The sequence below is a fragment of the Dermacentor andersoni genome, chromosome 3 (genome assembly GCF_023375885.2).
Source record: "Dermacentor andersoni chromosome 3, qqDerAnde1_hic_scaffold, whole genome shotgun sequence".
Classification (NCBI taxonomy): Eukaryota; Metazoa; Arthropoda; class Arachnida; order Ixodida; family Ixodidae; genus Dermacentor; species Dermacentor andersoni.
The window spans coordinates 64,618,735-64,645,521 of record NC_092816.1 but is presented as its reverse complement, the minus strand read 5'-3'; the positions used below and the strand labels follow the sequence as shown (position 1 = coordinate 64,645,521).

The 26,787-nt window shown below is 42.4% G+C and overlaps 1 protein-coding gene across 1 annotated transcript in view; it reads right to left on the bottom strand.

The window, feature by feature from the left end:
- LOC126546191 (ATP-dependent DNA/RNA helicase DHX36-like) overlaps positions 1 to 26,559 on the bottom strand; it is an 87,049-nt gene extending 60,490 nt beyond the window's left edge. The window contains exons 1-10 of the mRNA XM_050194340.3: positions 26,387 to 26,559; positions 25,476 to 25,556; positions 25,249 to 25,370; positions 18,593 to 18,895; positions 17,857 to 17,931; positions 13,039 to 13,134; positions 11,083 to 11,156; positions 7,207 to 7,281; positions 6,947 to 7,113; positions 4,457 to 4,538 (exon numbers count right to left, since the gene is read on the bottom strand). Of these exons, the coding sequence (XP_050050297.2) occupies positions 4,457 to 4,538; positions 6,947 to 7,113; positions 7,207 to 7,281; positions 11,083 to 11,156; positions 13,039 to 13,134; positions 17,857 to 17,931; positions 18,593 to 18,895; positions 25,249 to 25,370; positions 25,476 to 25,548 (1,067 nt within the window). The 5' untranslated portion in view covers positions 25,549 to 25,556; positions 26,387 to 26,559. The remainder of the gene's footprint in view (positions 1 to 4,456; positions 4,539 to 6,946; positions 7,114 to 7,206; positions 7,282 to 11,082; positions 11,157 to 13,038; positions 13,135 to 17,856; positions 17,932 to 18,592; positions 18,896 to 25,248; positions 25,371 to 25,475; positions 25,557 to 26,386) is intronic.
- Positions 26,560 to 26,787: the final 228 nt, after the last annotated feature.

Below are 26,787 nucleotides of genomic sequence, written 5' to 3'. Positions count from 1 at the left end.
CAAGTGGAGATGCGTAATCTGCACAATGGCAATCTTGAAAGTACTGGTGCTCTGAAGTACATTATGTACTGATGGGATGCAAAAAAATATTTATGATCTGCCAAGGCACTAATGCCTTTGGTGAGTCAGGGTCACAGAAAGAGGGTGCCATAGTCTTATAAGTAGCTTTGGCAATGTGGTACGTGAAAAGGTAGCATCAGTGAGTTCTGCAGAAATTTCCAGTAACATATATGTACTGACCAAACATAATTTTCTGCAACAATCAAATGCAAGTTAGCTTCTTATTATCAAGCAGGTGATACCAATGACTAATAAGAACAAAACACACAATGTGATTAAGACAGCTGGTTTCAAATTTTCACAGAAGTGGCGTCTTGTCCAATGTTTACGTCACCTCCTCGCTTCCAAAAGCTCTACTCTTAGCAAAAGTGATTCTTTGGACGTTTTTAAGGCCTAATCTAGCACTTCAGCTTGACTCAAGCATGACTTTAATGTCCTCAATCACATTACAAGAATAAGGTGCACAACACAAAAACAGAAAAAAGTTATCATCCTTGAGTACCAACGTGTGTAAAGAGAGCTACAGTGATAACTTGTAGTTAAAAGGAGTAACAAAGGGTGCCATCTTGGAAATACATGCAAAACTTATCACCAGTGGATGTTGCCACACTCCCTCTCTGACTAACCTTTCATTGACTCAGACTAGCCTTTCACGAATCATTCATTATGCTGCCAAACATGAGGTTGTGGAATGGAATCCTGGCCATGACAGCTGCATTACGATGGAGGTGAAATGCAAGGACGTTCACGTACTTAAACTTAGGTGCGTGCTATGGAAACCCATGATTGTAAGGAAATAAAAGCGAAACGGTCTGTTTAGTTCACCATTTTAATGAACATTGTCTTCTCTTCCCACACCTCCAGTCTCGGTCGTCTTCTTTCTTATGTTCAGAGAGGTTCCGCTTCAGGCACTTCAGGCTCTCCACGGCTTTGATTGTCTTCCTTCTTGGGGTAAAATATGGAATCATGTTCTCAATAGTGCTGGATTCAACCTTCTCCCCTGGTGCTTCATAATAAATGGCCTTCAGAACACCTAGTTGCTTCACTGTTCTGATCACCATGTAGGGGCCAGTGAATGGAGACTTCAAGCCATCCAGTCCTTTGCGAACAACTAAGTGTCCTGGTTTGATGTCTGGGAATTTTATACCGATGCTTGAAGTCGTAAAATTTCTTCGTTTATAGCTTGTACCGATGCTGTTGTTATTTTGTCTTGGCATGTTCTTGTAGAATTACCTTGTCTAATACTCCCAGGAGATGATACGCCGGTAGCCATGGCCTGGTTCCACAGGTAGCAAAATGAGGTGTGCAACCAAGGCCAGCCATACAGCAGCGGTTGTGATGCTGGACGGTAGCTTACAGAGTGCGTTTCCATCCGCCAGGGAAGTTTGGATATAATGTTATGTATGTCTTCAAATCATGGATAAATCGCTCAGCCAAAGCGTTACCCTCAGGATGGTATGGTGTAGTGAATCGCAGGGTGATCCCTTTTTCCTGTGCCCAAGCTCTTCACCTTTTGCTTCTGAATACTGGACCATTGTCGGTGACAATGACTTTAGTATTGGCTGTGAGGATTTACAGAGTCGCCATCTGTTGAAAGTGGCTTGCTTGTGTAGTATGTGGGATAACTCGACGCACTTCTCATATGTTTTACTGCTGGCGCTCAATAAAAACACGAAGCAGGAGCCCTCCTGGAAATTTCTGTAAGTAGTTTCGAAACGATAGGAGTTATTTACTGTCAAAAATATTATTCTTGAGCAAACAGAAAGCACTGAATGGTGTACAGAAGCAATTTCTTTACCCAATACGTACAGTGAATAGTCATTGCATTCGGTCACCGCTATGGAGTCCCCTGAACCAGTTTCGCGCATGAAAGGGAAGTAATCACTGAAAGCAAACTATGTAAAATTTGGCCTTATAGTGGGCTATCTGTATAATGAAATAGAGCATAACAGAATGAAGCCTCAATGGTGCGATCGCACGGTTTCGCAGCAACGGACTGCACCTCTGCATGCATGTCCGCGAACAATGTTTCGCTTTCGCTGCAGGTGCGTTTTCACACTTTGCCGTGAGCTTTAGACCACAGCATATGAGCATTTGGCAGTACACAAACAACCAATGTTGCGTAGATACCACTATCATATCTGTTGAAAAATAATTTCGTTATAACCAGGCACTTGGACACCTATGGTGATTTGCGATGTGCTGTCCCTACAATTAACTCTTTTTTTTTTCGTTCCTTCTAGATCATTGGATGTTTCATTAATTCTCAAGTTGCATCGCACTGTATGTTTATCAGTCTTCTCAGCAAGCAATTTTCCGTTGCTTGTTTTTTTTCTTAATCCAGTATACATTCATTGTTTGGTGCTAACACAAACATGAGCGTATGCTATGCCTTTCTATTCTTTTAATGTGCTTCTTACCATTCACCTTCCATTCCAGCGAATTTGCCACTATCTAGCATCAACAACTTCATGAAATTAGCCGGGCAGAGTGCGCGGCAAACCTCTCAGTGAGCGCTTTCTGCTACTCACCGAACATTGATGCCCCGATGCCGTAACAGAAATCTTCCTCGCGGAAATGCTTTCTGCGCACCAGAGTTGTAGCTGATGGCTCCTTGCCGGTTCTAAGTTTCGCAATACAAGCTTCACGCAGCTCCTTGTCTCGTGGGTACGTGTGAAGGCCGACACCAAGCTCCGTTGCGTATAGGCAGCACTGCGCACCGGGCAGTAGCCTACCATGTTGGACACCTTCAGAGGCAGTCACTACCTATTACAGTGCTTTCAAGTGCTGTCAAGTAGACACTTGAAGCAGAAAAACCTCCCCACTTAATCTGAACCGCAGCGCAGGCGGGACTGTAAGCTTTCGTTTTCAGCGTGCTTCGGTGCTTCCGAAGCAGCCGACGTGGCCATTGTGTCCACGTGGCCCCTCATACCATGTCACGCCGATGGCAGCGCCCGCTTGTCCAGTAGTGGAGCTCGCCCCCAATTTTTAAATATTTCTCATTGAATAAACAAAATGAGAGTGTTGGACTGTTCGTTTCCTGGTTTCGCAGCTGCCATTCGTGTACATTGGTGAATAGCAACCAGAAAAGCTTGCGTCTTATGCACTCCGTCCCCTTTCTTTTTAAGCTCCGCAAAGTCTAGGTGCACAACTTCAAATGGCACATTGGAGTACACAGACACAGTCATTTCTTTTCCTTTAGGCCTATATTTTGCTTTTCTCACTTGGCAATCATGGCAAGCCCTTACATAATCGTGTACATCATTTTTCATATTTTTCCATGTGAACCGCTGCAGCACTTTCAGATATGTCTTCCAAAGGCTGTCATGCCCTCCCAAGTCGGGGCTGTCGTGATAAAGCTTCAAAATCTTCTGCCGATTTGCTTTTGGTACCTCGAACTTTCCATCCTTCAATACAATCTCTTCTGTGCCTTCCCAAATACTTGCAACATGCTGACTTTCAGTTATTTCATTCTCTGGAATGTGCAATCTTGATAAAGCGTCCGCGTCAGGCAGCTTCTTTCCAGGACGGTGAACAACGTCGAAGGCGAACTGCTGGATTTCATTGACCCAATGAGCAATCTTTCCCTTCTGTTTAGTAATGTTCAGCAAATATGTTAAAGCTTGGTTGTCCGTAAGCAAGATAATGTGCTGACCTTCGAGGTAAGGGCCAAAGTACCACAATGCCATGATGATGGCCAATGCCTCTTTTTCGGTGGTACTGTAGTTTTTTTCCAATTTGCTGAAGGTGTATGAGTTTTCCTTGGTCTAGCTGGACATTTCAGGGCCCTCATCAAGAACTTTGCCACGAGAACAAGGTGTTTGACAACACTAACCCAATTTGGAGTACATCCAGTCTCAATCATTGTCTTTCTTACCTTCACAGAGATAAGAAACTTAATACAAAGCACCCCACTACAGTACTTCCCATACCAAGGATGTTCCTTTGAAATGCTGCACCCTGTCAGTCAATCAATGATTTCTGGTTTTCTCCAAGGAGAGTCACATTTTCCAAGTTGGTGCTGAGGGGTCACCACGTGGTGGGGAACTTGCCATGTGTGTTTAGAACATAGTGCAAAGAAACAATGTTGGGTTTGGGCCATTTAATATACAATGAAAAATTTCCAATTACTAGCCAATCCATTTCTTGTTAGGAGTCTACTACAGGAACAAAAAAATCATGTGCTGACAAGTTGACATATACTTTTATACCCCAAGTTCCACATATCATTTGTACTGCGCCAAAATGGTAACTTAGCAATTCATAGTGATTAATCACTGCTTCTTTGATTAAACTACTTCAATGGCTTGCTAAAAGCAGTGGTTGCCGACATCAAGCCACGTGTGTGTGAAATGGGCTGTCAGTGACCAAGAGTGCAACTATGACGCAGCCATACCCAATTTGTTCAAGAACATCTTCGAGGTAGGCCACTTCCACAGGAAAAGCAATGCCTGGTATTTCTAACCGTGGGCAGTTACCTGGGGGTATAAAATTGAAAAAATACGTTGGGTGAGTACACCTAATGACAAAAGAACATTGCAAGAGAAAAATGGGTAACAATGCAAATTAACACGTGCACTGCAGCAGCACTTTTTGAGGCCTCGATTCATGCATGTGATGACTCAATGGCGGGTCACTTGTCGTATTCTGCTAGTGCATTGAGGTCAACTTGTACTTGGTAAGTCACTAGACTTCCTGAAGGTGCAGAAATGGCACCACATGACACGTAAAATCAGAAGCAACAAGAAAATTCTGCTAATGCTTATCCTGAAGCAAAACGCGTTCTCTACAAAACACAACATTCTTTCACATACTGTCCCCCCAAAACACTAACAAGGCACAGGATAGCAAAAAAAGCTAAATTTCCGTAAAGCCTAGGCACACTGCCTCATCATCAATGTTACAGTGTGTAGCACTGTAGTCTATTAGAAGTGCCATGCTCTAAGAGTGCAGAAATTCACTTTTTTGCGGAACCCGTTTTCAGTGAACTTTTGCTTCCAACTGTACATACGTAATATACATTGCTTTATGACTATTCTCAGGCAGCCAGATAATATGTAATATGATGCCAGTACTTCACTCAAAAAGAGTGCGCTTCAATGAAGCACATAGAGTAAACACAGTCGCAGATTTCCCAGTTATAAAAAGAAGACATGTCAACAACAGAACCATCATGTAGAAGTGAGAGCAGCTGATGGCAGTAGTTTGCTTCTAATGTCACTCGCGTGCATTTTTGGCAAAAGGCATTCTAATTAGGATAGCAATATGGGGAAGCTGGTCCAGGTTCACAACGTGAATGCAGCGCAAAGAAATGAAGTGCGAAGCACCTTCGTGTGTACATCTTTCCATTAAGCATACAATTACAGTACATCATTGATACGTTCCCGTTATGTACGTTTTTCCAACGCCAACATTTGTAATTGAGAACCTAAAAAATTATCCAATAGAGGTCCGCTCATTCATCATCATCATCATCATTTATTGCCCCCTTAAAAAAAAACTTTCAGGGTATTGCACAAGGGGAGGGGGGCAAAGGCATCAATAAGCACTGTGGTCATTATTATACAGTGGTACACAAAACTTAGTATAAATGTTAGAAGATGATGGGTGAGAAAAAAACAAGAACAAAAACAAAACAAAAACAATAAAGTACAAATTGGCAGTAGAACTAGCAGCATCAACTGGCCTTCTTGACCGGTTCATATGTTCACAGAAAACGCGATTTTTCGACACCAACGTTCAGTATGTTGCTAAACTGCGATCATATATGTTTTCCAGCCGCTAGATCCCATGTAAACAAGAAAATGCATCAGGCGCCTGCAATCGGGAACGGTATATAGCTGCCCAACACAGCAGCTACATCGCAATACTCACCTGCCCTTCTCAAATGAAAACGCTGGCGCATACTCAGTTTCTCATTTCAGGACCAGCAAATCTCCGGGGTCATCGCACGCAGCACTCCAGCTATCACTGCCAATTCTATTGCAATAAGCATCTTTGCCTATTTGTTTCACAGTGCGTGGTGTCGTCGGAAGCATAGTGCACGCTTTCAATAGGTGATAACTGAATAGCTCTGCCGCTCTCTGCTGCAGACTGTGATCATATACATTTTCTGGCCGCTAGATCCCATGTGAACAAAAAGAAAGGTGTGACACGCAAGCGATCGAGAACAGTATATAGCCGCCCATTTCGCATGAAAATGACGGCACACAAAGTTTCTTATTCTGGTACCAGCAAATCTCTGCCCAGGTCATCGCATGCCAGGTTCACAGCTATCGCCACCAAACCTATTGCGATAAGCATCTTCACCTATATGTTTTACAATGTGTGGTGCATAATACCATTGGTAGCGCACTGCACGCATTTAGTAGTCAATAATCCAAACACACTGCCATTCCCTGCTACAGGAGGAACGATGTGGGCATCATGTTTCGCTACGGTGGCATCCAGCGTCACCCACCTGCTCGATTTCACTTCGGTTTCCTGCCGCCCTCTCAAAACACCACGCAATAGGAAAACAACAAAACGTGTCTCAGGCTGCCGGGGCACCACCATCTCGAAGCACGTTGGCATCCTGTGCCGCAGTGATCCACGCGACGTTTTGCATTACGTAGATGTCAAGAATAGTTGAGTCTGTCAAGTTTTTTTTAGTTACTTTGGATCATACATTTTCCGAGTCAGTAAGTTTTTTCTTCAGTTTTTTTTTTTTTTCCAAAACACATGAACGAGGTTCTACTGTAGCTTCCCCCACTTCGTTGCTTTGCACTGCATCAATATCACGAAAAGGCATTCCCCAATGTCTTTTGCAGCCAAATGGCTGCTGCCTTTGCAATTTTTTTACAGTGCAACTACAAAGTAAAGAATACAGCTGTGCAATCGTACTCACCAAAGTAGTCAGAGAAGAGTTCCGCATTGATTGTGGCGCTCATAAGTATCACGCGCAGGTCAGGCCTCACAGCCAGCAGGTCTTTTAGGATGATGCTGAGAAAGTCAGTCTGCAAGTCGCGTTCATGAACTTCGTCGAGTATTATGTGAGAGGCTCCCATAATGTACCTAGGAAGGAGTGTCACACAGTAAACATTGCAATGCCATGAACAGGCTATGCCACGAACGAGTATGGCCTGCAATATTTGGCAATACACTCACGGGTCACCCTGAAGTTGCTGCAAGAGAATTCCCGTGGTGCAGAAGAGGATAGAGCCACGGTCTCTAGGTGCTCTACTGAATAAAAGAAAAGAGAAAAAAATACATAAGCTGTTGGAAAACCTCCAGTAAACACTGTTAAGCTCCCAATTCTAGCAACAATTTGTGGAACTAACAATCTTGTCCGTGCTTTGAAAGGCAGCAGTGTTCAGCCAGACTTCAGGAATGTTAACAATACACAGAGGCATCATTCTTGCAATTCCACGCACAATACATTTCTAAATGGTTTGCTTTTGGATAGGAGCTGCAATGAATCTTTACAGGCATCACTCTTGTCTTTTTTCATCCAATATGAACTAAAATTATATTATGGGGTTTTACTTGCCAAAACCACAATTTGATTATAAGGCACACCATAGTTGAATTGAACTGTATTGACATTAATACAATTTACAAAAAATGGAATTGCAATAATGCATCTGAATCCCTAGCCCGAGGCTAGTTGGGAATCATTTAAGTAAAATTATGAAAAAGAGCATGTCACATGAGAAAATAATAATGATGCAAACAAATATATCTTTACTAACATTATAACATTTGAAAACAAATTATAACAGAATTATTACACTGCAATACTATTTCAAACGTTTCCTGCATTTATACATGCGAGTTTCACATTAGCATGCATATTGTTAAAACTGTACAAGCAACACAGTCATGTATGTACAGAGCATAAGGTACAACACAGTTATAGATGGTAGTCAATTCAATATGGTTACTCATCTTGAAAAATGTTTTTTAGCAATTAATATATTGAGTGGCTATATATTACATAGGAAATGTCTTTTCAATGCTGAGAAGAAATTCATGGACTTTTTTAGTTCCAGCGGAAGGTTCTGTACGGTGACTCCGTTAGCTGTAAGTTTTCTTTTACCATAATCTTTTTTGTTTGCCGAGTGAGGTAGTTACATTTTACTTTGTTATGGCTTCCGTAGCAAGAACATAACAAATGTGATGAGCAGACTGGATAGTTGGTACTAATACTAGAATGGACCATTAGAGCCGTTTTATAATCAATTATAATGATGAACAGCATGATACTTAAGCTTCAGAAGAGTGGTAGCGTATGTGCATGGTATAGTCTGAATTTGTCATAAAGCGTATTGGTCTTTTCTGAAGTATCATAACTGGTTCTAAACATGAGCGGTATGTGTGACCCCAGGTAACTCAACAGTAATTTAAGTGGCTATGAAATAAGCTGAAACAAATTATTCGTAAGGTCGGTATGTCAAAGTGAGGCTTACAGCGCATGAAAAGACAAGGACGAAAGGAAGATGTGACACACACAGGCTCTAGCTTGCAACAATCTTTATTTCGAGCAGGGGACCCATACATATACACAACTTTTTCGCGTGCATCATCATACATGCGCTGTTTGCAAAAATTCCTTACACACCGTTGCGCAGGTAAGCTAACTCTTTGCGGGAAAGAGCAATTGATGGTTTTGACACACAGTTATCCCCAAGCCTATCAATCATTTCTGCTTCGTTAATTTCGCAAGTTAATCTTCCTCTGGCTCTTCCCACAATGGAGCAGTCTCTGTATGCTGGAGCACACGTCGAGTGATCACCATCATCCACCCAGACAACAGCAGACTTGCAATGCCTGCAGTGAGCGTCTAAGAACCCACCCCGCTCACTGCAGGCATTGCAAGTCCGCTGTTGCCGAGGTGGATGATGGTGACCACTCGACGTGTGCTCCAGCATACAGAGACTGCTCCATTGTGGGAAAAGCCAGAGGAAGATTAACTTGCGAAATTATCGAAGCAGAAATGATTGATAGGATTGGGGATAACTGTGTGTCAAAACCATCAATTGCCCTTTCCCGCAAAGAGTTAGCTTACCTGCGCAATGGTGTGTAAGGAATTTTCGCAAACAGCGCATGTATGATGATGCATGCGAAAAAGTTGTGTATATGTATGGGTCCCCTGCTCGAAATAAAGATTGTTGCAAGCTAGAGCCTGTATGTGTCACGTCTTCCTTTCGTCCTTGTCTTTTCACGTGCTATAAGCCTCACAATGTCTTACCAACAAGCCCAAATCACTGCATTACGGTATGTCAAATATGTCTCGGAAATTGTACGAGAAAGCAAGCTTTACTAAGTTGCTTGCAGACTTTGTTGATACAAGGTTTCCAGTTAAAAGATTTGTCAAGTAATATGCCTAGGTATTTTACAGAATTCACTCATTCTAGCGCTGAATTATTTATTGTAAGCGTACATGAGTGTTCATCCAGAATTTTGCGTGGTGAAAGAAACTCAATATACTTAGCTTTCTGTATATTTAATGTTAGTGTGTTTGAAGAGAATTATTTGTAGATATCATCAAGCTCTGAATTCGCACAAATAAAGGTATGGTCCGGAAATTCTTAGGCACATATGAGAGCTGTATCACCAGCATACATAAATATTTATAACTTTTTTACGATACAAGGAAGGCCGTTAACGTATAGCGAGAAAAATGTTGGTCCAAGAACTGAGGCTCGGGGTACACCTATAGTTGTTTCAAGAAACTCGGACAGGGTATCAGCTATTTGCGCTGTTTGTTTACGGTTTTCTAGATAATGTTTTAAGAATTATAGGTACATTCTATGAAAACCATAGCATTCTAGTTTGTTTATTCCATGTAATATGCAGTGGTTGACAGTATCAAAGGCTCTTTTATGTCAAGAAATATGCCTACAACTGTTCTATTGTCATTTAAGTGGTAGTTAATAAGTTCAGATAAGGACAAGACGGCTGTGTCAGTTGACCTACCCTTTCTAAACCTATGCTGAGACAGGGTGTAAGAATACTTTGGTGTTCTAGGAAAGACATAATTCGTTTGACTATTAGTTTTTCAAATACAATACTTACAGTACTTATGATAGAGATAGGATGGTAGTTTTATGGGATGTTTTTATCACCAGCCTTGAGAATAGGGATTATATTTGATAAATTACGAAGGTCTTGATACATAGATGTGTAAAATGATAAGTTAAATAGTTTTTCTAAAGGTACACAAAGAATATTGATGCACTCCTTGAGTGCCAAAGAAGGTATGTTATCACAACCAACTGAAAATTTAACTGGCATAGTGCTAACTAGAGTTACAATTTCCCTAGATGTTATATCGGTAAATTTAAATGCATGAGGATGGCGAGGATGGTATGTAATGCATTGCTTGTTGACAGCCATAGTAATTATCCAAGAACCTACTGATCAAAAATAGGTATTAAACGTCAAAACTAGGGTGTTTGATGATACTCCAATAGCTTCAAGTCTGGTATGGTAGAAGAGCTCAGAGGGGGTTTAAGAACAGAGTGTACATACGCCATGTTATTCATGACTAACCTGAATTTTTAGTTATTAAGTTTGTGTAGTATTCTATTCTTCTTATTCGAATGAGCACCGCTACTTTATTACGAGCCAACCTGATTTGCTGTAGGTAATTGTAATTGTTTTTGCGCATTTTTACTTTTGAATGCCAAAGTCTTTCTTCTTAATGTGTTCTGTCATATGTTTTATGAATTGCTGTGAACAGCATCATTATTGCCTCACTTAAGGTTTTGTTTAGTTTAGAATAAAGAGCATTCACATCTGGGACAGAGAATTAATCAGAATGTAAAGGTTTTAATGAATGAATGAATTCAGTGCACTGCAGACGTTGCCGAAAAGCTGGGAAGATAATGCAACTATGAGTGGCCCGAGACTTACTGCGTTGAACCTCTGTGACAGGGAATAAAATGACAGTAGGCGAGTGATCACTTGCAGTTGTGTCATAAATAGCACACTAACTGCCTTCAGTGCCAAAGTTGCATAAAATATGATCGGTGCAGTTACCATTCCAGTCGTATGTGATAGCCAGCCGAGTCCCCGCACTGCTCCGCCCGCTCAGCTGCCACCCGCTCTGCCACCTGGAATATAAGATTCAAAGCATTTGCAACACAGCCGAGAAAACACAAGTATTGTAATTGTGTCTCACTAGCCACCATATTTTCATCAAAAATGCGAGAAGAAAATGTTTCAGCTCTTTTTTTAATGCCCCTGTAAATTTGACACATTGTTGCATAGCAAACCCATACAAGCCCCACGCATGCATTAAAGTAAGCCTACAATCAATTGCTTTTCTTGTCACTGCCACTGAAGATGCAGAAATCTACACCTTCAGAAGTTGCAAAGCCTCAAGATACTATACAGCAACTAACACAAATACCAGATGTTTTAGCCAACACTTTCAAGGATGTCTTTTCAATTACCAGTGGCAGATAGCACAATTCTAGTCCATGAGCTGGTCTACTGGAAGAGGCAGACATTACTCACACAAGAAATTGAAATGCATAACTGACTAATTAACAAAAAATCACTAATTGTGTTCTAAGCTAATTACATTATGGCACATATTACAATTTAAAAATTCTAGCCAGGGATTTCACAACAGAATGAATTTTCAGGATTACAGTAGTTTCGAGGTTTGAATTCCCGAAGATTGCGGAGGAATGCATTGGCGTTCCGGTTACTTTTGTGCTTCAAGGTATAAAATAACATTTCATTAAGAAAGCAAGTGGAACAACAATGCATCTTTAGCGCTAGTTTGACAGTGCATATCTCGTAAATGGTGTCATCCGCACAATACTTTTCGGGTAGACACGCCTTGCAGTCTCACCCGCTAGAATTTGTAAATTGCAATATGTGCCATAAGGTGCCTAGTTATTAACGTAATTAGTGCATTTTGTTAATTAGTTTATTATTCATTTCTATTTTTTGTGCAAGTAATGCCCACCTCTTCAAGTAGACCAGCTCATGGACTAGAATTGTGTTATCTGTCGCAGGCAATTTTTAAAAAATTTTGATAGTGTTCACTGAAACACCCTGTATATTGTCAGAGCCGCTAGCCATAGTCGCAAATAAATATTGAAAACAAGTTGATATTACAGCTCTTCCACTGTAGCATTATTGGCAATGCTTGGCAACTGCATCCATTGGGTGTTTATAAAATAATAAGGTAAACAAGGTTGCACTACAACTGCACACTGTGAATAAGGCTTCTGTGCAAAAGTTAAAATATCTCTCATTTTCAACTTACTTGTTTCAACTATGGCCAGCGTCCGTAACATTACTTGTCTGGTGACTACTCTTAACCAGCAGCAATGTTCTTGATCGACTAATTTAACTTTTGCCTGAATAACGTCAAACACAATGTATCGATGGAATGATGGGGACCCTGTTCGCCTGTTTATCAGGTTAATGCACAAATAAAGCAATGTCCCCAGAAAACATCCCAAATATCCTTAAGGTCATCATTGTACTGAACTTAAAATAAACCCCAGATGGGCTTCGAATCCTAGGCATTGACAGAATATATGTTGCATTTTCAGCAAAGGTTGTCTTAACAGCTGTTTCCCTGGAACAAAAAGAATATATGAAACAAACAGAAAAAACCTGCGGTGGCCTAAGCACCTGGTTTACAAATATGTGTGTTTGTCTATGCTTTTCCGTTGTGGTGGCCAGCTCGTGCTTCAGTGGGAACCAAGCTTGTCAAATAGAAATTCAGCAAGCGAACCATCGCAATCTCACTGTGCTTCAGTGGTAGTTAAGGCTGATTGGCTAATCTGGTGAGAGATGCTGGTTTGCAACACTGCATCAGCTGCATCCTTCCAGGATGCAGCTACAAGATTGCAGGTCACAAAATAAAGCTTCGGCAATTTAGCCACTCATGACTAGCCAGAATATGTACAAGAAAGTGCGAGCACTAGCTTAAACAAAAATATGGATGTAACAGTTGCGAACACTACTCACAGATATTGCACTGATTCGGCGCGGTTGAGTGCAGATGACTTTGCAGAGGGACCCCATGCCTTTTTGAATGTACGAGTCCAGTATGAACTGTGGAACCTTGGCAGAGGAAAGCAAGACTGAGTTCAAGACAAGTGCAGTACTGTACGGTGAAAAACCAAGGAAAGCAGAGAGAAATAAACGCTGAAGAATCCAGCATGCTTTTCTAATATACTTTTAGCCACTGCAAGTCATTAACACAACAGCAACAAATCTTAAAAATAAATTCCACACATTGCTCACATTTAGCTACCAATGCTACAAGTCAACAAATAAATATAAGCAGATCAAACATGCTTCAAGAACCAGCTTAAGCGAAGCTTTCTCTGAGTGCTAGTGAGGAGCACAGTTATTGTGTAGCAACAATTCAAATATTCAACACTTTCCAATATTCAAGCACTTTCCATTTTCAATGGAAAGTGCTTCGCTCAACATGAACTTGTGGTGCTCCAAAAGCACAGACATGTCCGACAGACATCTCAGTCTATTGTACATACAGTAAAAGCTTGTTAATTCGACACCCGTTAATTAGGAAATTTTGATAATTCGGACGGCTCTATTGGCCCTGGCCAAGTGAGTGTTAGTCTATGAGACCAAACCTTCATTAATTTGTCAGAATTCGACCCCGCACCACTTAATTCAGACAAATGCTGACGGCTGCCACTACACGAAAGTGCGGTAAAGCAGCACTGGCACCACTGGAGTGAAACCAAAACCTGAGAGCATCGCCATTGTCATCAATTAGTGGGGACAACAACAAGTTTATACAACAAGTTTATACAGATTATACAACAAGTTCATACAACAGTACAACAAGTTTATACAGATAATGAGGTAGAGATAACATGGGAGGGGGAAACTACAAAGCCAGCTAAAATAAGAAGAGGTCTCAGGCAGGGCTGTCCATTGTCGCCTCTACTTTTTATGATTTACATGAGCCAAATGGAAAAGAGACTAGAACAGAGCACAATAGGAACTGACATAAGCTATATGCTGGAAGGGCAGAAGGTAGCTCAAGTGCTAGCCGGACTGATGTATGCAGATGATATTGTACTGCTTGCTGACACCCGAGTAGGGCTACAGGAACTAATGAGCATATGTGGAGAGGAGGGAGAAAAATTGGGACTGCAATTCAGTAGAGAGAAGTCTGGGATAATAGTATACAATGAAGAAAGGGGGGAACCATTGGAAATACAAAGCACTAAGATTGATCATGTTGAAAAATACAAGTATTTGGGCATATGGCTAAACGAGGGCAAAAAGTACTTGGAAGAACAGGAAAAAATTATGATTGAAAAAGCGAATAGGAACTCAGCTGTAATGAAACACAAGGCACTTTGGAACTATAATAGGTACGAGGTGGTTAGGGGCGTATGGAAAGGGGTTATGGTACCTGGCCTCACATTCGGAAATTCAGTACTGTGCATGAAATCGGAAGTTCAGGCATGCATGGAAACGAGACAGAGAAGTGTAGGCAGGTTGGCCTTAGGAGCACACGGGAACACCCCTAATGAGGGAGTGCAGGGGGACATGGGATGGACGTCATTCGAAGGTAGAGAGGCAATAAGTAAACTAAAATTTGAACAGAGACTCCCAGCACTGGAGGAAAAAAAGTGGGCAGGAAAAGTGTACAAATATCTGTACATGAAAAGTTTGAACACAAAGTGGACACTCAGAACGAGGAAGCTGAAGAATAGATACCTACAGCCGAGGGAGGGGGTCCAACGTGGTTCTAGTGTGGGAAAGGAGGTGAAGGAGACGGAAAGAAAAATGTGGGAAGAAAAAATGCTTGGAAAGCCAGCGCTATCAATGTATAGGTCACAAAAACAGGAGATTAAGAGAGAGCTCATATTTGATAACTCGCTGGGCAGCTCACTATTATTCGAAGCTAGGACGGGGGTTTTGAGAACGAAAACATACAGGGCTAAATTTGAGGACGTGGACCTTCGGTGCACAGCTTGCGGAGCCGAAATGGAGACCACTGAGCATATAGTGCTGAGATGCACAGACCTTCGCCCGACCCTGGCAGAGGGAACAGTGGCAGATATGGAAGGGGCATTAGGTTTTCCCGGGGAACGAGGGCAAATAGACGAGAAAAGAGTGGCAGTAACGAAGGGGAGGCTAGAGGATTGGTGGAGGAAGTCAAGGGATAGATAACACCATAAATCGGGGAGATAATGTTTCCTCTACTGTTTTAGATAGTTATTTTGGGAGGAGGAGGGGAGTGAAAACTAGGTTAAGGAAAAGAGGATATAAAGAAAGAAAAAAAAAGAACAATAATAAAATAGGAGGGAGAGCAAAAGGCTAGGTGGCGCCAGCCGCCGCCCGTTACAAAGGGTATAGCCGCCATCTATCCATCCATCCATCCACGATGGCAGCGTCACCGAACGTCGGTGTCTTCTTTCTTCACTCCACTGCGCCTTCAACGCCATTTTCCCTTGTGTTGTCGAGTCGGTATCACCTCTTCTTGCGGAGTTTTCTTTTTTCGTTGTGACCGTGTTTTGCATGCCACCACCATCATGCGCTACAGTGATGGCAACACCAGCAAAGCGGCAGAAGTACGAAGCCAAGAACTTTGCGACTAAGGTGGAAATTTTGCAGGCTTTGAAGAACGGCGAATCGCGACAGCACGTTATGACCAAGTACAACGTGAAGCGGAGCACGTTGGGAACGTACATGAAAAATGAACAACAGATTCTTTAAGCTTTCGAAAGTGAGAAGCTTCATGCATCAAGAAAGCGGTTGCGAACCGCACCTCATCCCCAGCTCGAGGAAGCTTTGCTCCAGTGGGTTACTGACTGTCGCAACGCACATCTGCCTTTGAGCAGACCTCTCATCATGGCACAAGGTGGGAAGTACACTGCAATGATGAACACTGAATCGTTCACAGCTTCAGAAGGGTGGTTCGTGAGGTTTTGGGAGAAACACGAACTCGTCTTCAGAAGTGTGTGCGGCGAAAAGGCCAGTGTTGACGAAAGCGTGACCACCCAGTGGACCCCACCCAGTGACCGCTGGGTGACCACCCAGTGACGTGTTCAATGCAGACGAAACTGCTTTATTTTTCAGAGCTCTGTCCGACAAGACGGTGACTTTCAAAAGGGACCCGTGCAATGGTGACAAGAAGCGCAAGCAAAGGATAACTGTGCTTCTTGCCGCCAATATGACTGGCACGGAGTGCTTGCCACTTGTTGTCATTGGGAAGACGCATAAGCCACATTGTTTTAAAAACATAAAAACCCTTCCTGTCGAGTACAGAGTGAACAAGAAGGCTTGGATGACCTCGAACATTTTTCAAGGCTGGCTGCAGCAGTTGCATCTAAGGACCGCAAGATAATTACGGTTGTTGACAACTGCAGTGCACATAACTGTACAGTCTAACTGAAGAGCGTCATGGTAGTTTTTTTTTTGCTGCCCAACACTACATGTGCCCTTCAGCCGATGGACCAGGGTATCATTCAATATGTGAAGTCGAAGTAACAAAGGAACCTGCAACAATGAATGATCTGACGCTCAGAAGCTGGAAAGCCGTATGAAGAGGACTTACTTGGTGCAGCGCACATGATTGCCCACGTGTGGAAAAATACACCTCCGCAAGTCATCGCCAACTGTTTTTGGCACAGCAGTTTTGTGAGGCCCAAGCATGAGGCAGCAGCTGACGAGGTGTCAGCCGAGTCCACTGGTGATGACCACCCGACCTTCGATGCTGTCCTTCCCATAGATGTGACCCTACAGGACTACATCGTGATTGATGATTGTGTCGCCACGACTGGTCTCCTAACCGATGAAGAAATTATTAATGATGTCACAGGCGCCCGGGAAGACCATGATGCAGACGAAGAGTCATGCGAAAAGGTGCAGCCATGACCTCATCACACCTCACAAGAAGTCATGGAGGTGCTTTTGCTATTGGAGGACGTTTGCGTGAGCACTTCCGACAGTTTGCGGGCTGTTGGCCACTTGGAAGAGTTAAGAAAAATTGTGATGTCAGCCGGAATCTGCGCGATAAAGCAGATGACTATTACAAAATACCTCAGTAAATAAAGGTATGCTTCTCCAACTTGATTTTAATATTGTTTTTCCTGTTCATTCGTTAATTCGGCATTCGGATAATTCAGACATTTTTCTCGGTCCCATGAGACCCAAATTAATGATGTTTTACTGTACTACATGCCAAAACAAGCTCATCCTGCATGCAGTGTTTCTCAACGTACTTGTTTGCATCCATAATCAAGACAGTCCGGTTCTGCTGTTGTCTCACCACTGCATGTCGTTGACGCCCAACTTCCCATTAACGAGTAATTGTGCACTCACATTTCAAGCCATTATTCACACCGTATCAACACAGCTCCGCTGCATGTGAAATGTGCACCGCTGGGTGCTGCTTCACTCCACATTTTCAAGCCAGCAATGCTTTCACACTCTAAACCACAATTCGCTGTAAAACGATCGACATTGCAACCATCCCTGATACTTCTTTCAAGCTTCCTCCACTCTCGTTACACACCGAGTAACATTTGTACAATGCAGCAGAAATAAAGTGGAAGAATAGGCAAAGAAAGCTTCGTGAGCAACATTGTGCAAGACAGCAGCCCGAAAGTGGGAGAATAGACAAGGAAAGCTTTGTTTTAAAAGTAGTACTACCTTTAACTGAACCCACAAGCCAGCTACCACTACCATATGACCACTGCAGATAGTTCACTCTCCGTGACCCATCGTGCAAGACAACAGCCAGCACCCACAAAGTGGAAGGCAAGCAGAAGGCTCACTCTAAAATTAACTTACTTGAGTGGTTTTCCCAGATCCAGTTTCACCACTGATGACCACAACCCGATTGCTCTCAATGACTTCAATTATTTGCTAATAGACAAAAGAGGGGAAGAAAAAAAGAGCAGTCGCATAAGTATGTGAGGCACATAATACTAAATTGGTGCTTTAATGCTCACAACACACTTTACTATAACTGTCGAACACAGAGATGCTGAATTGTGTGCACCATTTATTTTTTCTCTTTTTGAACGTCAGCTGGTCACAAACAATAAAAGAAAGGCAAGGCTTTCAGGGTTGACTGAGGCTCGAACTATTATCTGAGGTAGTAACAGTGCAGAAGTGAAAACACTAGCAGACAGTGAATGAAAGGCTCAAACTTTTTACTAGGACACAAAGTAACACTTCAGTGTTACTTTGTGTACCGTGACTGTCCATGACTGTGTCCAATGACTGCTGCTGAGACTGCTGAGAGAAGGTCACTTTCACACTTTTGCAAGAAAATTTCCACTAGCAAGCCACACGTACAGTAATGAACAGCAATGATGCACGCCAGGTAAGACACACAAATTAATCTGTTATCAATGATAAAACAGCAGCAAGTACGGCTGGTTTCTTTGCATTATTCTACTTGCACGTGGCTTTAGTGCCCAGGATAGAAAGAAACCCCAACGACTGACCAAAGGTGCATTTCCATGCCTTTTAAACACAATAACACAACAACAAAAAATTATCGTACATGCAGAATTCGTACCTCTCGCATAGTGTAGGCAGGCAGTTTCTTTCTGAAATCAAGCATGCTTTGATATTCCCGTGACTGTGCCTTGGCTTCCAGGCTTTGGTAAAGCTTTTCATCAAGCGCAGCATTGCGCTCGAGCTTCAGTTCTCCACCAACGCCCCTTGTGCCAAGGCGTGTCGGTGCACTTGAAAGGTACTCCACTGCAACGGCATTGATTGAGTCGAGTCGCTCGTGGCTTGGGCCCTCTTCCAGGCTAATGCTGTGGATGATCTGCTGCAGATCTTGCTGGCTTTCTGGATCAATTGATACAGCAACTTTCTGGAATGTTACAAAATACCTGCACATTAAGGGTGCATGTTCTTTCTGGCTGTATTTTTCAAGTGAAACATGCACACTCATTGTCAGAAGTGTGCGATAGATGAAACCTCAGAAATACAAAGACTTACAGTAGCAAAAGAACTAGACATATGTTGCATCACATACCCAAAATCAAAAACACTGCGTAATTTAATGGGAGTGCAAATATTAGGCGGATCAAAAACAAACAAACTACATTTTTGTTATCTGATTGTAATACATTCAAGAATGTAATATTTTGTAGTTCTAATGACAAACTTGTGGCCAAGTACAGTGCTCAAGAAATGAAACATGTCAATTTAGGGCTCACTAATGCACACACTTTCATTTCCATTGTCTGTATTCATGTGACATCAGTGTAATTTTAGCCGCATCATTTTCAGTCATCAGACTCATAGTTAACTGACATGGCACGCTCGAGTAATTGCACGTATGGAATATACTACTTAAAGTTTCCGTGTCATGTTTCATTCCGTGAACACTGCACATTACATATATATTTCTTGAAAAAGTCACAGGAAAGTGATCAACCTTTCATGGTGACTCAAAGTACGCACTGTTGGGGCACCTGGCCAGAAGTCGTAAGCCAGTCTGGCACAAGTGAGTGTCCCCTTTCACGGGGGAAGAGAAGCCCATTTAAACTCTGCCAAGAAACTCTTCATCAAATGCTGCAGCATTTGATGAAGAAAATGTTTCTCGTAAAAACATTAGCACCATACCGAGGTGTCCCCTTCCCTTGTTCTCCTGCACTTCCTATACTAGTCCATAGCTTCCAATTATCACTTCTAATTAGCACATCACTTTTGAGTATTCCTCACTGATCCAACTCTTCCCAAGCAACATTGACTAAACAGTGCAGACAATGAAACAAGAGGGTCAAGATAGAGAGCTAAACAAGACACATGCGAGTGTATTATATCTAGTTCCCTTGGCTTGTAGTTTCTACCATTTGCCATGTGAACACAAATAAACAATTCCTACTCTCTTACGAACCAGCCGGGATGAAAGCTTTGTTACAGAGACTTTGGTGAAAAGTTGGTTGTAGAGTTAATCATCAAACACTTCGGATTTTAAAAAAGAGTAGTACAATGACCTTCATGAGAAAGCAGCATAACCGTCTGGCTCATTAATGAAGGCTGCGCTAGCAAGAGCAAATGTTTAAGCTGAATTTATGTGCAAGTTCAAAAGTTCAATAAGTGAAAATTATAATTTTTTTTAATACAACTTAAGCTCAAATCTAGAAATTTGCACAAGGTTGCTAAACGTAGAGGGTCATCCACTGTTAGGGAGAACAGTACACGTGTAGTGCTTCAAATTAAATGCAACTTAATACTTCTCTCTTCATAATAGATGTCTGCCTAAAGTACCCCATTAATCACTCTCACCCCACTTTTCTTTTAGCAGAAAAAATGTCACTGTAATCGCTTGAACAATAGTGAAGTGTTGCCCCTCGCAATGAACAGCCCTATAAATTGCTATTTTCTGCCAACTTGACAAAATTTAAATTTTGCTCATGCAATCTTATGCTAACAAAACTAGCCTTTTCCAAGTCTAGTTCAAATCTCTTAATTTATGAAATTCCCAATAGCAAAAATTTCCTTTTCTTAGTTTGCAACATCATATTGAAATGAAAGAATAGGTAATGACAAATGCATTTCTAAAATTGAAGTTGATGTATAAATGGATTCTGAAAAATGCAAGCAATTCAGTTATATTCTCACTCTTCAGGTGTCAAGAGGTCTAATCCTGCCAAAATACCTAAGGTAGCATTATAGTATTGTAATCCTGCATTGTAATGAACCCAATATGCAAACAGAAAATGTGGCCCACAAATCTTTGCAACACAGCCTAAAAACGATGGAGAGAGTCCTAAGTTATGTGTACAATACACTGAGACAGTCTGTTGTGGCTAATGAAAAATAAAGAATAAAAAATTGTAAGGTTTAACTCTTTCCTTACCACTAGAAATGGCATAGTTTTCATTGCTTTTATGTTCGAACATTTTATTTCAAGACATAGTAGTTGCAACTTTTACCATGGTACATAATATTATAGCCTGACCACTGGCATTTTAAACAGATGTAAAGCAGTAATCATAGCCCAGTCAGGTTTTTTTCTCATACAATTGGTGCTTGCAACTTCAAAGAAGCCTCTCATGGAACATGAAAGAAAGTAATAATTTGCTATACTCAGTTTAAGTACCGAGAGTAAAAAAAAACCTGATACATACAAAATATGCACCTGGCTCCTAGTTCCCATATTTTGTAAGTCAGACCATGCAAAAGAAAACTTATTATGCACATTTATTGGCATCAATACTAGCTATAGTGATGCCCTTACTAAGCGGGAAAACAGCAGCTTTGCAAATGCAAAATTGCGCAAGTTCCTACTGTGCAGGGAGCACTTGTTTTTACTCATTGCAGCAGGCACCATGTTCCATATTTTTTCGGAATTCTTTAGGCTCACGAAGCGACGGTTGTCAGGTCAGGGAAGCATGCAGAAGCCTCCTCATACTTGATTATTGTGTTCTATCATCTTCTCGGTGCAAGCAAGCTGGTCTAGCGTGCTTTCAACTGGCATTGAAGCCTCCACATGCCTTGTACAGTTTCTGCATAGTACTGTAGAATAATGTGCAGTGTTGCACACTATTGTGCCCTAACTAACAAGGGCACTTGCACAGGTGGTGTTAAAGATATAAGAGATTAGACTGCTAGCCAAGCTTCGGTCGAAGGGTGGTTTGAAATCGGCTGTGTGCTCATGTGTGTATGAAAACTCTACACGACTGGAATGATTGCTTGTAATAATTTGCATGTACGCTGTCAAAGTGCTACTGGATAAAAGTAATGCATGTGGGGGGTAAAATAAAATTGCACTTGGTATTAATCAAATAAGGTTATCAAAAGTGCACGCACTTATGAGCATCTACCATTGTTTGAGACATTGTTAAAACAGCCTAGACTACAAACTAGACAGCCCAACAGAAGCTTCTGTGTGTACACTACTGCTGTCATTTAAATAAGGTTGCCAAGTTCACCAAAGATAAAGTTTTGCATCGTCTTATTGAGGAAGTGTTATGAGCACTGAAAGCGAGCTTTGGCGATACCTCCATTCGAAGTTTTATATTTCCAGACTCTCCAATCTGCCGAAAATAGTCAGTGCTGACAGATAGTTAAGGTTCAGTCTACATTACAGATGATGGATGGTGTTGCTAGCAGAAAAAATTCTAACATTAATGTTTACCAACATGCAGAAAAACTGTAACTCAAATTTATCAATTTCTATAGGCCTGATAATGAAAGAGTTAACACGTCAAAACTATACAGTGGGTGATGAGGGATCCTGTAGGAAGGGCTTTGTATTTAATTTTGACCTCCTGGGGTTCTTTTATATGCACCTAAATCTAAGCACGCAAGTGTTTTTGCGTTCCGCCCCCATTGGAATGTAGCTACTGTGACCACATATCAAATGCATGGCAATTCTGCTTAGCAGCAGAATACAATAGCTACTGAGCTACTATGACAGGCAAATAATACAAAGCAAATTTCACAAATTTATGCGCACAACCAAAGTGAATTCTTTAAATTTCAGCATGAGATGACATCTTTCTTTTTTCTAATATCTAAGAATATCTCTGTATAATGTCCTGCACTACATGCCCAATTACAGATCAACAGCATCATTGTAAAAAAAAAAAAAAAAAAAAGTTATGCAGATTCAACGCATGTGTTGGAATCGATGTTTAGTGAAGCTTTAGTAAAAGGATTAGCTAAATTCTTTAGAACTAGTAACACTGCGCACAATTTTGTTTGCTTTCATCCCATGCAATGAGGAGTTGCATGAAATGTCCTTTGTTTATCCACCATGAAGGTCACAATTGTCTTGCAAATTTTGCTTATGCACCACATCATTCAAAACCTATGCCAAGACACAAACTCTACTTCAGGTGGATGCAAAGTGCAAGACGAATACACATTGATGTCACAAGGACTAAGGCGATGTATGATGCTTGTTGATGGAGGAATGGTGATGGAGGGTGTATGCGCAGAAAAGTGCAACACATATTGAGCAATATTTATGGATTCTCTACCTCTTGTCACAGTGGGACACCCATTCTGGAGGATAGGCAAAGAATAGTAATACCCCGAGTGGCACATAAATCAAAGAAAGTATATAAAAAATTTTGTTATAAATATAATTAACCATTCCTTTAACACATGGATATCTCTGAGCCGACATGAAATGTTCAGGTTTTATGTAGGAATCAGTGGAACATTCCCATTCTGGAGGATTGACCATGAATGGCGATACACACATACATAGTAGCTAAATCAAAGAAAGTAAAGTAAATAAAAAAATTATATATATAATTAACCATTGCTTTAACATATTGATATCTTTGAGCTGACATGAAATGTTCAGGTTAGTGGAACATGCCCATTCTGAAGGATTGGCCATGAACGGTGTGGGGTTTCTGGCTCTCGCGGCGTTTTTCGGGCTCTCGCGGTGGTTGTGTGGAGCCATTGCGTTGTGTTGCCGGGGGCTCCGTGTCCCTCTCCTCCTTGCCTGGACGGGGTGGCAGCGGGTCATAAAACACTGTCACTCTGCTGTCATCCGCCCACGGGAAGGTCAACAGGCTTTCCCCATTGGCCGACATTTTGGCGGGATTCGGGCCCTGCTTGCGTGCACTCCGGGTAAGCGCGCGCAAGACGGGCGCCCGGGGAGACCACATCGGGGCGTCGGAAGGTGCGTACGTGTTCCTCTCTGCCGGCGGCGCCCCCCTTTGTCCGCCGCCGGCCGATGGTTACTTCGGCTCGTCGGGGTCCCGGCCTCGGCGGGCGCGCGTGCACTCTTCCGTCGTCTCGATGTCCTGAGGCAGCGTCTGCCGATCGTGCCCCCGTCTGTTCGTCTGTCGTTTCTTTCTATTTCCCTTTTCTCTGCTGTGGGGCGCGCGATGGCAGGCGCTGACCGAAGGATAGGCAGCCTCTTACTGCTGGGGTTCTTTGTTCCTCGTTTCTTTGTTCTCTCTCTGTCGCGGTGCGCCATTAGCGGCCACCGGCGACCATTCGGCCATGTTTTGTGTAAGTAGATTCATATTCGGACGTAACGTTAAAACGTGTTTTTGTATTGACTCCCAGTTCAATAAATGTTCTTTACGACTTCTCGAGAGCTTTGCCTAGGGTCTCCCTTGCTGCGCGCGCGGTCTCGCCATCCCCTAAGCTGTGGGGGCCGGCGGGGTGCGTGCGCGCGCAGCTGCGCGTCGGTACACGGAGCGGGCCGGAGCAGGCGCGGACGCGGTGCCCTGCACGCGTGGCGGCTCGGAGTGCTCGAACCCGCGGTGGTCGGCCGGCGCGCGCGGAATCGGAGCGTGCGCGCCGTGAGCGTCGCGAGGAGGAGACCACAAACTGGACCTAACGGCTATATGCACATATATAGTAGCAAAATTAAAGAAAATAAAGTAAATACAAGTAAATGCAAGAATCTGTTCAATATAAATGGCCACTCCATTAACTGATCAGGGCAGTTTAGAGATGCCTGTAAGCCAACATTATATGTCCAGAATGTTGTTATAATAACTAATATAATTATCTGCACACTTCGTAAGTGCACAAGGCTTGTACAAGTTACTTCGCTGGTAGTTTCATATAACCTTCGCATGCATATCCACACATATATCCGTAGAGGTAGCAACCAACCCAACAGCACACAGCGCCCAGGCAGCCACACGAAATCCAGGAAACTAGGCAAAGAAAGCTTCACTTTAAAAAAACCACACATGATGGCAACAAGCACAAAGGAGAAACAGTCGTACTTTTAGATGCTGTCCTACAGCAGCATCTGCATTATGAGAGATGCCGTAATAAGGAAGTTGTAGATTATCTTTACTACTACGAGTTCTTCAATGTACACCAGAATATAAGTATGCAAGTGTTTTTACACTGGCGTCCTCATTAGAATGTGGCAGAAACCAGGAATGAAATCTGTGATGTCCAGTGTGGTTAAACTGTGTTGCAGTCATCCAGAAGAATGTAAATCAAAACATGCAAAATTACGAACTTACCATATCATTCATGAGCAAACGTAACAAGGGCATGCATAAATTGCACACCATCAAGGAAGTATGCAACGATGAACTATGATGGCATATGCAGTTGCAGCTAGTTTGCTTGAGTCGAAACTAAACCATGCGCAATTATCACCGTTTTTCTCCAGCATACACACTTCTTTAAGATTTTTACCTTCGTTTTTTGTCGCAAATCTGCTTTCAATGAAAGAAATATTTTTAAAAGTCTGTACAGCCCCATTGCTTAAGTTACCTGGTGAGCAGCAGCCCATTCTTTTCGAGCTCGGCCCCTCCGCGCAAAGTAAAGGCCAATTTCCTTTCCTCGTAGACCTGCCGGAAAGCTTGAGCCAGGCCGTCCACCCCTGCCTTGTCCGCCTAAGTGAAAGGCAAAAGAAACCAAATTAACAGATTGCAGAAATAGCTCTGCTGTGCACCAGTGCATGCATTACACCGACACCTTTCTGCATGGGACACATTTACCTCTGTTCCAGCCCGAGCCTCTGCCCGATCCTCTGCCTCCCCTTCCTCCCCGTCTTTCATGCCGCGCAAACATGACAGGTGCTGTAAAATAAATAGAAGATGGAATATATGTAACGAGGATGGAGAAGGGGGGGGGGGGGGGGGGGGGGGTAATTAAGCATCTATTGCCTTTTATATGTATATAGGAGGCTATAGCATATAGTTCAACATACGATACATTTGCTCCATATACGTCAATGGGCAAGTGAGTTATCAAGAAACAGACCTTAGCAAAAGACCACATTAAATGCTTACAAACAAGAATCAAACTAAGTAAAAACGCGCATGGGTATATATACAGTTCCATCTCATTCCTCGAATATTCTAACATGGCCTTTTTTAAGTAGTGTTTTTAATGCAATCGTCGTGACTACTACAACAGTCTTTCGACGTGCGACTATCGTACAAGAGTCTCAAAGTGGTCCTCGGCCCAGAAAATCCTCGTATTCGGATGACAGGCTCGTACAGCCGCGGATTTGTAGAGTTACGAAGTGCTTACGAGAATTAAAAGTCGTTTTTTTTTCGTTTTTTTTCTTATCAGAGTTGCACTGAGTAGTTAACTACTACTCTCATTAGTGTGCCCACTTGAAGACGCAATAGCTCTGCCGCGACGGTCAGAGGTGTGCAAGTAAGTGACGAAGTTCTCAAACCGAAAATTACAGGAATGTTTGACCTAGGCGTTAAGTTGGAGTCCAAGCTTGCGGACCATAGCGCACTTTGGCTAAACATATAATAATTTCGCACCCATTACGTGCCTACAAAGCTCTCAGAAAGGTTTTTTATTCTCAAAAGTATGTAATTAACGACGGACAGCAACGTTCAGTGCCGGCTGTGCCCACGTTTCCTCCTTCCATTGATTGCCTTCAGCCTACCTGGGAGTGGAACTGTAGAACTGACGTGAGCTTTTTCAATGTAACAGTCTTGACGAACTGCCAATCATTTCCGAAACAAACACATGAATGGTTATTGTTGACGTATGAATGAGCGGCGAATCATAGGCGAATGCACCGAATGCAAAACGAAAACGGCGCAAGGGATAGGTGGCGCGGGTGCAAAGTTTCGTTAAGTCACGTGACCAACAAACCATTGGTCAAATCTTGGCTAAAAACTGGACGAAGCATCACAGGCCCATCGCCATAGCATGGCTTCACAAGTTGATGACCACACCGGCAAAAATATTTAAAAAAAATAAGGTTAAATAATATTTTATTACCTGCACACGAACAACCAAACGCTTCTTCTGTTAACGCAAATGTTTCTCTAAAACTAGCGT